General features: G+C 35.1%; 1 protein-coding gene across 1 annotated transcript; it reads left to right on the plus strand.

Moving 5' to 3' along the window:
* Positions 1-7,967: 7,967 nt before the first annotated feature.
* Positions 7,968-13,652, plus strand: LOC137398149 (ATP-binding cassette sub-family F member 1-like). Its single transcript, XM_068084255.1, has 6 exons — positions 7,968-8,133; positions 8,866-8,951; positions 9,878-9,971; positions 10,976-11,043; positions 12,860-12,979; positions 13,491-13,652. The coding sequence occupies exons 1-6, from the start codon at positions 7,968-7,970 to the stop codon at positions 13,650-13,652; spliced, it is 696 nt and encodes a 231-aa protein (XP_067940356.1).
* Positions 13,653-15,088: the final 1,436 nt, after the last annotated feature.

Below are 15,088 nucleotides of genomic sequence, written 5' to 3' on the forward strand. Positions count from 1 at the left end.
AGTGGGAAAAACCCGATCCGATAGCTAAAAATGTCGTTTTCCCTAACCTGTTTGATTCACTTTTGATTCACATCGATGATAGCTTAAAGCTAGTGTTGATGTATGTATATCGATTCACTTGAATTGTAGCAGGCTACATTTTAAAGGTTTCAATCATGTAAGTTGAGCATACATTGGGCGAACGATTTTGATTCACTTTTGATTCACATCGATGATAGCTTAAAGCTAGTGTTGATGTATGTATATCGATTCACTTGAATTGTAGCAGGGGTGCGTTTTTTATTGTGAATCTGAAATAGGATTCTGAATCATGATTTCCAAATCTTAATCATGATTCGTTGAATAAAAAACGACATGATTTGTCATTAAATGATTTTCTTAAAATATTCAAAATGGAGTCAAATGAAATTGCTTTATGTTTAGCTACTGCTTGTGAATTTTTTAATACACAAAGATCTTATGAAATGAAAATGCAAGTGGTTTTAGAAACTGGAAGTTCAGAAGTTGTATTACCGTTACTCAATGCACTGTTACATAGCATGCGAGTACTTTTTTCTGTACAATCTATCAATTTTACAAATGTTCAGAAATAAACCAGTCGTATTTTTCATGCATCTGCTGAAGTCTGTTAGATCTATAATGTATTTACCACCAATTTGACTTTCCGCATTTGGCGTCTGCTGCATTTCCGCCATTTTGATTTGTATAAAAATCACGCCTGCCTTTTGATTCGTCAGATTCAGAATCATGATTTTGATTCGGAAAATAAAACGCGGAATCGAAATCCGGATCTTGAATCATGATAACGATTTCGAATAAAAAAACGCACCCCTGGATTTATGTGAAGTAATGGGATATATGTTGTGTACAAGTTGTAATGTTGTACAAATTATAATTTGTACAGAATTTTTGTACAAATTATCAGTGTTTTATGACCTGCTGAACAAAAATGGATGATGCAAGCACACAGTCTTTTGCTCCGCATTTTTCTGTCAATTTTTCACAACTTCGTGATACAGTCTAATACTGAGCATTGATGCAAAAACATTATAAGACCTCACAAAGATTTTGTATAGATATGAATATGGTATAAGGAAAAAAATAAAATTAGAATTTAAACCATTCAGGTATCCTCATTTCCAGTTAGAAGGCAAGGAGAATAGCACTAAATGTTAGGTTGACGTATATTATTTTGAATTTAAAACATTACACTGGTACATTTTATAAGTTAAACCTGTATCTCCTGTTGCAAGAAGGTAGGTGTCAAAAACTTATAACTTGTACAAAAACCCTGTACAAATTATAATTTGTACAAACTTACATCTTGTACACAACATATATAAACATGGGAAGATATATATGTTCTACTCTATATTAGTCGAAGCAAATTAGATTAAATTGCTTGTTGTTGTGGGTTAATTTTCAGGTTGCCTTATGTTGATGTAAAAGGCGAAGTTGACGCACATCTATTTGTGTCACCAAACAATACCGTCAACTATCTAGTATTCTTTCCCATTCTGAGCAGAAGGCATGGTGAAGATGCAGATGACAAATGGATCAACATACGTTGGGGACAGGGACAAGTTGAAGTACTTGAAGAAGCGAGTGGTGGGTTGAATTCAATTAGTTATAAAATGATATCTGGGCGTCACATATCGAAACTTATCAGCTTCGCTCAGATAATATGACCAATTAATTTGAGCAATGAGTTCACCCACATACCTCATCTGGATCCAGCCAAAATATGACCAATTAATTCTACGGACTTTTGGCTGGATCCAGATAAACTGAAAGGATATTGCCTGGCAGTAGTCTTACCGTTAATGGTCTTTTATGTCGGAAGCTCCATACAATCAGGAGATAGGTTTTTATTACATGGTGAACCCATGGCTCAAATGAATTGAAACTTTTATCTGAGGAGTTTCGTTGAGTTCCACCGACTTTTGGCTGGATCCAGATGAGGTATGAGGGTGAACCCATGACTCAAATTAATTGAAACATTAAGGTTTGTTTATGAAGGGTATCAATCTGCCACCTAAACCTGAACACATTATTGTAATATCTTCAGCGGTTCAAAAGTTACACCCGAAACACCCTAAAATGTCATGAGTACCTATATGTTAACCTCCAGTTCTTTGCTTTATTGTAATGACATTCCATGTTCATTTGCAGAAGTCAGCGATCACAGTGGAACCGTCTTGAATGAATTAAAACCAGTCTTGGAGAGTTTGAAAAGAGAGAAGAACGATGCTACAGCTGTATATGAAAGTCACGCATGGATCTCCAATTATGGTAAATATTAGGGACCCCTTGGGGTCTCTGAAGGCCAAGGGCTCATCTAAAAATTGTAATGTGTGGGTGTATTCTGTGATTAAACATAAACAAAATACAGACAATTCTTCTTTTTCTAAACCAAAGCTGTAATTATTCCAGTCAACCCATTAGATAGCAATACTTTTTTATTGGAATTATGGCCAACAGAATAATATATATATATATATATATATAGAGGGGAATCTGGGAATACTTGAGGATATATTAGAATATATATGTATATATATATATATATATATATATATATATATATATATATATATATATACACATGTAGATATATATATGTAGATATATATATATATATATACATGTAGATATATATATTATATGTTAATCTATTGGCAATCATTTCATTTCAATTAAAAATGCTTTTTCAAATTATGCCATACAACAATAAAGCTGAAGCAGCTTATCGAAGAATAACAAACATGACAGCATTTCAGCGTAATTTCCGAACTTCTTTGATTGCTTATTGCGGAACTGCCACCATGATAAAATGTAGAACTCACTTAAATACGCTCTTTGATAATGGTTTTGAAAAACACATAGAATCATGTAATACACAGTCATTAAGCAACTAAAACTGATTTTTTTATAGAAGAAGACAAAATACTTGCCATAGATTGCATCACCAACAATTGTTACATTCAAGATTCAAAATAAAATACTTTGAAATCCGCATTAAAATGTTATATAGTACAAAATTTACACATTTCTCAGAGCCTTGTTCCTTGAGCCAACCCTCTTGCTGGTCGATGAACTGACCAATCACCTCGATCTGAATGCTGTCATATGGCTAGACAATTATCTGCAGAATTGGAAAAAGACCCTCCTGATCGTCTCCCATGACCAGTCTTTCCTCTACAACGTCTGCACTGACATTATTCACCTTGAAATTCAAAAGCTCTTTTTCTACAAGGGCAACTATGGTGAGTACCTGCATTATATTAGGAACCTAGGTTATATTTAGGTTTCTCAGGGGTAATTTTAGTTGAACAGATGCCGCGTGATTGGTGTAGTTCTCTTCATCGATGTATGTGTATGGATGTATTGCGATCGCTTCACGATATATGTGGTTGTTTAGCATCATTATTAGTATATATTTGGTTGTGTAGCATTATTATTCGGATATATTTGGTTGCGTAGCATTATTATTAGGATATATGTGGTCGTTTAGCATTATTATTAGAATATATTTGGTTGTTTGGCAGTATTATTAGGATATATGCGATTGTTTAGGATTATTATTAGGATGTATGTGGTTGTTTACCATTGATATTAGGATATATGTGGTTGTTTAGCATTATTATTATTATGTATTTGGTTGTGTAACACTATTATGTGGATATATTCGGTTGTTCAGCACTATTATTAGGATATATTTGGTTGTTTAGCGTTATTATTATTATGCATTTGGTTGTTTAGCATTGTTATTAGAATATATTTGGTTGTTTAGCATTATTATTTGAATATATTTGGTTGTTTAGCATTAGTATTAGGATACATTTGGTTGTTTAGCATTATTATTAGGATATATTTGGTTGTTTAGCATTATTATTAGGATATATTTGGTTGTTTAACATTATTATTATTAGGATATATGTGGTTGTTTAGCATTATTATTAGGATGTATGTGGTTGTTTAGCATTACTATTAGGATATACTTGGTTGTTTAGCATTATTATTAGGATATATGTGGTCGTTTAGCATTATTATTAGAATATATTTGGTTGTTTGGCAGTATTATTAGGATATATGCGATTGTTTAGGATTATTATTAGGATGTATGTGGTTGTTTACCATTGATATTAGGATATATGTGGTTGTTTAGCATTATTATTATTATGTATTTGGTTGTGTAACACTATTATGTGGATATATTCGGTTGTTCAGCACTATTATTAGGATATATTTGGTTGTTTAGCGTTATTATTATTATGCATTTGGTTGTTTAGCATTGTTATTAGAATATATTTGGTTGTTTAGCATTATTATTTGGATATATTTGGTTGTTTAGCATTAGTATTAGGATACATTTGGTTGTTTAGCATTATTATTAGGATATATTTGGTTGTTTAGCATTATTATTAGGATATATTTGGTTGTTTAACATTATTATTATTAGGATATATGTGGTTGTTTAGCATTATTATTAGGATGTATGTGGTTGTTTAGCATTACTATTAGGATATACTTGGTTGTTTAGCATTATTATTAGGATATATTTGGTTGTTTAGCATTATTATTAGAATATATTTGGTTGTTTAGCATTATTATTATTAGGATATATTTGGTTGTTTAGCATTCTCATTAGGAAATGTTTGGTTGTTTAGCATTATTATTAGGATGTATTTGGTTGTTTAGCATTATTATTTGGATATATTTGGTTGTTTAGCATTAGTATTAGGATACATTTGGTTGTTTAGCATTATTATTAGGATATATTTGGTTGTTTAGCATTATTATTAGGATATATTTGATTGTTTAGCATTATTATTAGGATACATTTGGTTGTTTAGCATTATTATTAGGATATATTTGGTTGTTTAGCATTATTATTAGGATATATTTGGTTGTTTAGCATTATTATTACGATATATTTGGTTGTTTAGCATTATTATTTGGATATATTTGGTTGTTTAGCATTAGTATTAGGATACATTTGGTTGTTTAGCATTATTATTAGGATATATTTGGTTGTTTAGCATTATTATTAGGATATATTTGTTTGTTTAACATTATTATTATTAGGATATATGTGGTTGTTTAGCATTATTATTAGGATGTATGTGGTTGTTTAGCATTACTATTAGGATATATTTGGTTGTTTAGCATTATTATTAGGATATATTTGGTTGTTTAGCATTATTATTATTAGGATATATTTGGTTGTTTAGCATTATTATTATGATGTATTTGGTTGTTTAGCATTATTATTAGGATATATTTGGTTGTGCAGCATAATTATTTGGATATATTTGGTTGTTTAGCTTTATTATTAGGATATATTTCGTTGTTTAGCATTAGTATTAGGATTTACGTGGTTGTTTCACTTCATTATTAGGATATATTTGGTTGCGTAGCATTATTATTAGGATATGTGTGGTTGTGTAACGTCATTCAAGAAGATGTTCAAACAGAAGAGGAAGGAGCAGATAAAGGATTATGAAAAGCAGGAGAAAAGACTGAGAGAATTGAAGGCGAGTGGGAAATCTTCAAAGGATGCTGTAAGTTGTCTTTCCTCTGTTTGCCAGAGGATTTTATCTTCGTTAGGAAGAGGGTTGAAAGTGCTGCCACTGATGAAACAGATCTTAAGGAATTCGGTTCCATTCCACAGTAGACCTCGTGAGATGCTCTCTTTAGACTGTTAAATTTGCTATAACTGGAACTACTTTTATAGACTTGCTGTCACTGGCAGCGGAGTCCTGCTGCTGATCTGTCCTGGCGATTTTATAAGGCTACATTCAAGTCGCTATGTTTATTATACAGGATTGACTGTTTCAAACATTCTTTATTGTGGAATGGGGTAGCACATCCATAAATTTGGAGTTGTCCTCCAACTGCCATATTTTAATGATGTGCGACAGGCATTTTAATTACTCTATCAGTGGCTTATGCATGAATCCAAAGTTGCAGCATACACCCTACGCCTTTTTCATAAGGCATACATTGTACTGTTGTACTTTAAAAACAATAAAATAATTTTAAGATATCATCACACATGGGCATATACAGGGACCCTAACTGGCTCGACTTTTACGTATCTTTGTGATTTTCAATCAAGGTTGAAACTTCCGGAGTGTTCTTAAAGTTGTGAGGGATACGCAAGATGTAAACACAAGATACACAGATCAGAGGTCTCTCAAACAACAGTTTGGAGTTCAATTGGTTTCACCTAAGATTGTCTCTCCAACTGAAGCCTGGTTCCCATATACGTCGCTAAGCACCGTGGACAGCACCGCAGGCTATTAGCGGTGAATTGGGAACCTACGCGCCGAGGATCGACGGTAGTTGCCGGCGGCATTGAAATAGTTTAGCGCTGTTCAAATTTCGCCAAAGGCCGCAGGCAAAACCTTCCCGAAATGCATGTACGGGTGAAGGTCACCGTTATAGAAATGGCATGGCGAGTGAACATTTTTTTGATTACACAGTTATGTTTAGCGATGCAGCTTATATGTGAACAGATGCCGTCGAGCCTAACTTTGCAAACATTTTGTTGCGCAAGTTACAGCCGGAGTATTGCAACCGATATGCGGATATGGGAACCAGGCTTTAGGTGACAATAGAGTTTTACAAAATAACTAAGCTTATGTGGAAATATGCTTTCCACTGTAACAGATAAACAGAAACCACTAGCATAAAAAGAAACTGCTTACGAAACATTTTAAATACTGATTTTGTAAATTAAATCTGTTCAAACCATTTTTGCTATAGTATTGTTTCAGAGGCAGCCTGATGGTTTAAAACTCCTGGCCTCCAAACACAGGTTAGGGTTCAAATCCTAAAAAGGCCACTGACAGTGACAGGAATGTCATCAAACATTAAATTACTCTCTACCATAGGCATGTCTCCAGTCATTGAGGTTCCCTTGACACTAGACTCAGACATGTACAGCCAAGATCTCAGAGACATTGTTTGTACAATAATACTTTTATAAACACTCATAGCCTCTGCTAGCAGTAGGCTAAGCAGACGTCATATCTGATCTTTGAGGGGTTGCTTTCCCAACCATGCATACTTTCTTACATGACATGAAGCAATGGAATCATTTAAACAAATACATTGTATAAAATTCAACTGATCGAGATCGTGGAAATTCTGTCATACATATAATAGAAACCTTTTTAATATGTAGTAAAAATATATACTTTTTGTTTTGTTGTTCTTCGGTATAAACTAGAATGCAGCTGTCATGATCAGTTTATCACTTTATCCTCATGACTTTCATCTTTATGTTGCTAGTGAGATTATATTTGTCAATATTTATAAGTAGCCAACTGGGAGAAGCTTTGTCGTCTTCATCACTCAAAAGTCAACCTTAGTCGCAAATAGCTTGCGTTGAAAATTAATAAAATTGGACTGAGGTTGTCATGCTTGCCTATTTCAGCCAATCACACATGCGTCAGTTTTATCACGTCAGATGACCTCAAAGATTTTAAAAGGAAGTAATTACAGGATTTAATGTTGATGGGTTCAACGGATATAGAACGAACGAACGGCTCTGTGATTGACTAGATCATGTCTTGCAATCAACCAGTAGCTCGCTGTCGATGAATTGGACAGCAGCAAGCTAAAATCGCATCCCTATAATAGTCTCACTTTTATTAGGGAATGTTTAAACTAACTTAACTTGCTCTTTATTGGTTTTTGTCTTTGATTTTTAATTTTCAAAAAACATTTTTTCTAGAGATTTTAAACCTTCAAAGTTAGAAATTTGAGTTTTGTTATAAGTGTTTGCTGAAATTCTCCGTCGTATGTTTGAAAGTTCGTAGAGGTTTGACTTATCTATAAAGATGGGCTTACTTGGCACTTTTCAGGCTGCTATATGGTAGCTTTGATTCCTTCTGTTACAGAAGAAGGAGGAGGAGGCGGAGCCAACAGCTTAGCTCATCTGACAAGAGCTAAAGAAAATGAAGAAACGGAAGCTATTTGAGGAGCAGTTGGATGCTCTGAAGGCTGAGGACCGGTTTACCCTCTCACAGGCCGATAAGTCGAGCAAGTCATGTAATCTCCTTGACAATGCCCCTGACATTAAGCTTAGACTCCATCGCTCCTCAGTCACATTTAACCACAGTGGTGATCGTCATTCTCGAACCTCTTATAGTAAACATGTTATTTGTTAATAATTAATAGTTTGTTAAATATTTATTTGATGAATTATGTGATTATGTGCATAAATGGAAATTTAAGGATGTTCTACTCATGAATCTTTGCTATAATGAGACCCGTATCCGAAGGCATGGTTAGATGTTTAAAAAAATTCCATTGCACAAGATTCACATTGAGACATTTGGATTAACAGCCGAGCACGCTGCCACTCGCACCAATCAACCCCCTTTCAGCATTTAAGAATACTTGTGCACATAGTTATTACACATGACAATCTCTCACAGCTCACGAGACCACCAGAGTGGTAGTCTTATTAAATATCAACTGATATTTGCCTCCTTAGCCTGGTTTTGGTGTAACTTGGCAGTGTTTGTGCATTACTACAAATTCATTAAAAAATAAGTTTATATTTATCCACAAAATTGACCAAATGTTAGCATGGTTGTTGAGCATGCATAAATACGCAGCGGTATGAAGGTAAATTGGTTGCCTCTGGGTAGGAGTAGTGTCTAAATATTTAGTTGCCAAGTCTTTATTATTAATGTGAAATGTGAACCTGCACGCTGTTCAACTTTCGCTAAGAGTCGCAGGCAAAACCTTCACAAAATGCACTGTAAAGGTTAAGGTCAGCATTTTCGAAATGGCTTGGCGAACGAACATTTTTATGCAATTATTTGTGATGCTGCTTTATGTGAGCAGAATCCGCTGAGCCTAGCACCGTGAGTGTCTCGCTGCACAAAATTACTGCCGGGGTCTCACTTTCGATATGGGAACCAGGCTTTAGGGTAAAAAGCGACACAACTGAAACTTAACTCGAATATTTGACTCTGCAGGCAGGCACACTACTAACTGCACTGCTCCATCAACTTGCAACAAGTTACAATAATTGTGTGCATATTTATTACACCTGATGATCCTTCACGGCACACTCCACTGCCAGTGGAGTAGCATGTATGGTTCGAGATAAAAATGAAAGTTTTTACGATAATTGGTATGAAAAACGAAAAAATTGGCGGGCAAAGAAAGGTGGCGACACAGCAGTAGCCAATCAGAGTTCAGTTTTGCTAATTCTTTTATCACTAGTGCTTTATTAGGCAACTGTGACACAATTATTATAAATTTATCAGCGCTCAAACCAAACAAGTTTCTTTATATCGATTAATATAATTAATAATAATATAATTAATATATATTAATTATATTTTGGTAAACTATTGGGTTTTATTACTTTTATAACATGAATAATTGTTCACTCTGTTCTTTCAACACAATTATAATTAAGAAAAGGCAAATCAGAATTTTTTGTGTTTTGTTGAAAGTTGACAAGTTCTTGAGATGCAGTGACAACAGTGCTGCAGTGATGCAGTGAAGATGTGACGATTTTGTTGACGATTTCAAATTGTTGTCGATTATTGCCTGGCGACAGAGATTGACATTAACTGCCAAGTGGTTGTCAATAGCTGGCGAGTGATCGTAAAAGCCTTTTAGACCGTTGTTAATGTCTGCTAAATGATTCGCCAATGATATATTGGATTGGCGATGGCTTTCAGATGTGTCAAGTGAAAGTGGTGGCTGCGTGTTCCTCATGTAATTCTATGACAAACATGTAATGTTGCAGATAGAGAACTTTTCAATAAGATCACGTGGAAAAGACTTGTTTGTGAATGCATCTCTCACCATAGCCAACCAAAGGAGGTATGGTCTCGTTTAGCCCACTGGGCATGGGAAGACAACTCTACTCAACCACATGACCCAGCGTAAACCGAATATTCCACCTAACATTGATATCTTGCTCTGTGAACAAGGTGAGATTATGTTAATTGTTTTCCTTAAGAACAGCAAATTGGAAGCAGTAAAGAATAAACTGGTCTTTATCGCAAGGTCATAATTGTGTCACTTTTTATAAAGTTTTTTGTATTTGGATTTAAAAGGCAAAACTACGGCTCAAAAGGCACAAACTACGGCTCTGTGATCTTGGCTGGACATGTCTTAGTTCTGTGGCAGAGGAATTATTGGAGACATGCCCGGTTACAGAGAGCAGATTAAGGTTGGGTGTCATTCTGACACCACCCATGACCTTTCTGGGAATTGAATCATAACCTGTTGTTGTAGGTCAGGAGTTCTAGATGACTAGACCTACTAGGACAAGACAGCTCTCTATACTGTGATGACATTCAGTCACTCACAAACTAAAAAACTAATTCACTAAAAATAAATTTAAAATTTCATGTTTCTAAAAGCTTGTGTAAGAATGCTGAATCCAGTTTTTCCTGTTTGTTTAGGAGTGTTTGCTTGTTTCATAACAGAGCAATCATATTAGGCATATTTAAGGCGCAAACATACTAGGCGATTTTATCCCGTGCATTATTAGGACCGCTGTGAGAGTCAGAGAGTCATTGTGAGAGAGCATGCCTTCCTACAGCAACAGAATCATTGGTAGTCAACTGCCACTAGTGACAGTCTTATGCAAAGGCATCTTTCTTAGTTGATAGAGCAGAGATGGAATGTTTTGAGAATTCCTTTAGTGGTTGTGGAAGAAATGATAACAACTTTCAGTAAGTTGGTTGTGTAACCATAGTATAGGATTAACATGTAACTTAGCTGCTGTCTGTAGTATATTTTGGTATGCTGCTAAACATGTTTCCTAAATCCAGTTATTTCACATTTACATTTAAACACGTTTATAGTTGTTTTATTTTGTTTCTTAATTTATTTGATGGTTGCGCGTCACAACATTTTTGTCTCACACTGTACCTATTTTGTTCGTAGAGGTAAAAGCAGACGATACACTTGCTATACTCGCTGCTAGAGCTAGAGAAGAAGTTGTCTGCTGACTTTGAAAATGGGCAGGCTGATGCGGGCACACGTCTTAAGGAGGTGAGGAGTATCCCTCAACTGTCCCTGATATTGGTAAAATGAATGATATAGACACTTTTGGAGGCATTCCAATATCTGTGTGTAAAATCATAGGCATAAAATATGTATAGATACATCTTTGCTTACTAATAGATCTGACTGCATAGATTGACAGCGCTAGTTTTCATAGAAGATAACTAAACTACTGTAACCATGTACCATCGTTAACTTGATTAGCTTTATGGCATTTTGCTGCTTATCTGAGCTCATCAGGGAATCTCCTACCTCCCGACAGCGTGTATTTTATCTCCTGTTCAATGTGGAGTTGCTGGCTCTTTAAAACTTGGGCGTGTTTCATTACGGTTAAAGATAAACTTACACTAAATTCTAGTAGTTCTTATCAGAGAATATCAGTATCTTCTATCATTTGTGATTGTTTATGATGTTGAAGGTGATCTGACTCTCAGGATGTTTCAAGATTAAATTCTTCATAACCTGATCACAATTAAAACACTCAGTTTGAAGAAAGTGTGATTATGGCATCTATGGTTGCTAAAGCCTGGTTTCCATATGACAGCGCAATGATCGCGCGTGGCCCATTGATCGTGCGCAATGCATTTCTTGGGCCGCGAGGCAGTGTTTCCATATCGCGCGTAAGATCCATGCTTGCATTGGACAGGGTGGATATTTTCCTTACTTTTTCGTAGGAGAGACATATTTCTTCGGAAAAACAGACCTCCGCTGCGAAATTATGTGGTCAAATAAAAATCAGGCTTACTCTTTCGTACGGGAGACCGATTTCTTCGGAACAAAGCCCTTCGCTTGAATTGTGGGATAGGTTGACAAGGTCGAGCGGTGTATTGTGGGATACATAATCGCACGCACCCATCGCAAGGATCCATTCTGTTGGATACTTGCGATCAGCGTACGCACGTCGCGCGACCGTCGTGTGTTGACAGTTCCATATCACAACTGGCCTACGCACGACGTCGTGCGCCTTGTTGCGCGCCTTGCGCTGTCATATGGAAACCAGGCTTAAGAGACTAACAGAATAGTGCCAACTTTAACACAATAGCTGATATCAATAAAGAGAGAGACCGGTCAGCTGAGCGAATAGTGCCGTTATTTCGGCACATATTTTTCTCCTTATCATTTTAACCATGATCAAGTTTACTTGATTTTAATCTTGAAACATTGTGGTAGTCAAATTTCTTCAAACGTCAAAAAAGTCGCAAATGATAGAACAACACTGATAATTTTTGATAAAAACTACTATAATCTATATATATATATTTCTCAAAGTCCGTATGTCTGTTGGAAATCCGGCTATGGCTATTATTAGAACAGCTGAGCTTGACAACAATAAAGACTCAAATTCATGGACTTTCATGGAAATTCATGGAATTCTTACTGTCATTGGAAGCCGAACCTTATTAACTAGCTTAGTGGAGTTTCCATTGGCCATATGCCAGGCTACTAGCTTGAAAGGTACAGTTGTTTGACAAAGTTTTAAAACCTTTACAGTTGTTTTTATTTCTCTCTTAATTTATTTCAACTACACGACACACTTCTCTCATGATATGTACTTTGAAAGTTATAATGGCAAACGTTGTTATATGTTAAATACAAATCAATTTTCTGTCCAAAGACTTTTCTATTACACGGGCAGCGCCGGGTGGCACAGCTTGTTTATATATAAAGATATATATAAATATATATATTTTTAAATATATTTTTATATAAAGATATATTTGTATTTAAATATTTCTTTGTATATATATATATTTAAACATATTTATGTATAAATTTATATGTATTTATACTTCTACACTTTAAGAATTTTACATCCGAACCGACAAGCATGTCCGTGGTGGTAGACAAGGAGAATAAGAGGGCTACTATAATAGATATAGCAGTACCCAATGACTACAATATAGCCAGCAAAGAAAAAGAAAAGGTAGAGAAATATCTCCCTCTTGGAGAAGAGATTGAACAATGCTGAAATGTAAGAACAACTGTAATCCGAGTAGTCATTGGGGCACTGGGCGCAATAACACCGGCGCATAAAATGTGGCTTGCCCAAATACCAACAGCAATCAACTCAGGTGAGTTGCAGAAAAGTGCGCTATTGGGAACAGCTAAGATCTTGAGGCGAGTGCTCAAACTCTCAGTTCTCTGGTAGGAGACCTGAATTAGAGCAGAATTTATCACCCATACGGGTTAACCGGAGTGAGGAAACAATTTTTTTTATATATTTATATTTAAAGATATAAATATATTTATAAGTCTATTCCTATAAATATATATGTAAATAAATGTTCTATCTTTCGGTTTTATCTCGAGTCCATTAAAAAAATTGAGGTTGACAAACTATTTCTCTTTTTGTGTACTACAAGGGGTTATATGATTGTGTTAAAATATTGTGAATTAAAGTAGAGACCACAACTACATCTGATTGTATTTGTTAGGTATACGGGGAAATAAAAGCTATCGGAGTAGATTCAGCGGAACCCAAGGCCAGGCGTATCTCAGCCGGTCTCGGTTTCACCAAGGAGATACAGGAGAGACCAACCAAACATTTCTCTGGTGGCTGGACGATGAGAGTTTCTCTTGCCAGGTCTGTCCTCTAGGACTATAGAAGTCAGAATATTGGCCTATTGTGGTGCATGCTTGGGAAGGTTATCACCTCGTTATTATATTGTAAGATGACTATTTGTTTATTTATACTTTTATAATATCTAATACCATGACAATGTCGGGAAGATGTGAGAAATTGTAAGGTGTAATAACTAATTGCACGATTATTCCATAGTGTGGAAAGCAATCAATTGGCACAGGTGGAGGAGTGACAATCCATGAACTTATGAGCTGTGAGTTAGAATCCTCTTTAAAGCAATCTTTTTTCTAACCTCGACGTGTAGTTTTGGACAAATAGATGAACACGGCTTTTACAAATAGCTTTTTACTAAAAAAATTATTTTGCAAATGCTACATAGTCATGTTATATATAAATAGTTTTTTACTATTTATTGAAATTATGGCCAGTACAGTAATATTTATATATATATGTGCTAATTTATTGGCAATCATTTCATTTCAAATAGAAATGTTTTTCAAATTGTGCTATACAACAATAATAAAAGAAAAAAAGGGCAACAGTTAGCCGCTAAAATCGAATAAATAGTTTGACAACTTGCGTTTAAAATGCCTTTTTCTGCTAAGAGAATGGATATTAGGTGGAAGATTGTTAAATCAGCTGATCGAAGAATAACAATCATTACAGCATTTTAGCGTAATTTCCTAACTTCTTTGATCAATGATTGCGGAACTGCCACCATGATAAAATGTAGAACTCACTAAAATACCCTCTTTGATGATGGTTTGGAAAAACACACATAATTATGTAATACACAGTCATTAAGCAACTAAGACTGATTTGTTTGTAGAAAAAGACAAAATACTTGCCATAGATTGCATCACCAACAATTGTTACATGCAGGATTCATAATAGAATTTAGTCAAACATGGATAACTCGCCCACGGATAGCTCGAACACATGGTTAACTTGAACGGTTTCTTTGGTCCGTTCCCACGTAATGATAAATTGCTATAGATAACTCGAACTCAACACTGTTAACTCGAACTGGTTTTTGCCCAACAACTACCGAAACGGTGGTTATCGCTTTAGAAAATCACTTTATTCCAAGCCATAGAGGTAAACCTCAACTTTTCGTAATTCATAAGCATCTTTATTACTACCATCGGCAAAATATTTTTGTCAACGACTTTTCTAAAGGTGTGGTGAATTTTGATTTATTCCAAACATCCGCTTAGCGATCGCCCTTCGGAAGTAAGGAAAGTAGTATTCGTTAAGAGCAACACTCCGAGGCAGTTCAATTAGGAGTTTTACGAGGTTTTACGGTACATTGTATATCACTCTATTACTCGCGCTTTTTGAATGGATACTTATTGAACGTACATGTATTCTGTGTTTAGGTCAAGCGATGAATAGTTTTCCGACATTAATTCCGTGTTGAATGAACGTCGGAATGTTGAATGTTTAAAA

This window comes from Watersipora subatra, chromosome 6 (genome assembly GCF_963576615.1).
Source record: "Watersipora subatra chromosome 6, tzWatSuba1.1, whole genome shotgun sequence".
Lineage (NCBI taxonomy): Eukaryota > Metazoa > Bryozoa > Gymnolaemata > Cheilostomatida > Watersiporidae > Watersipora > Watersipora subatra.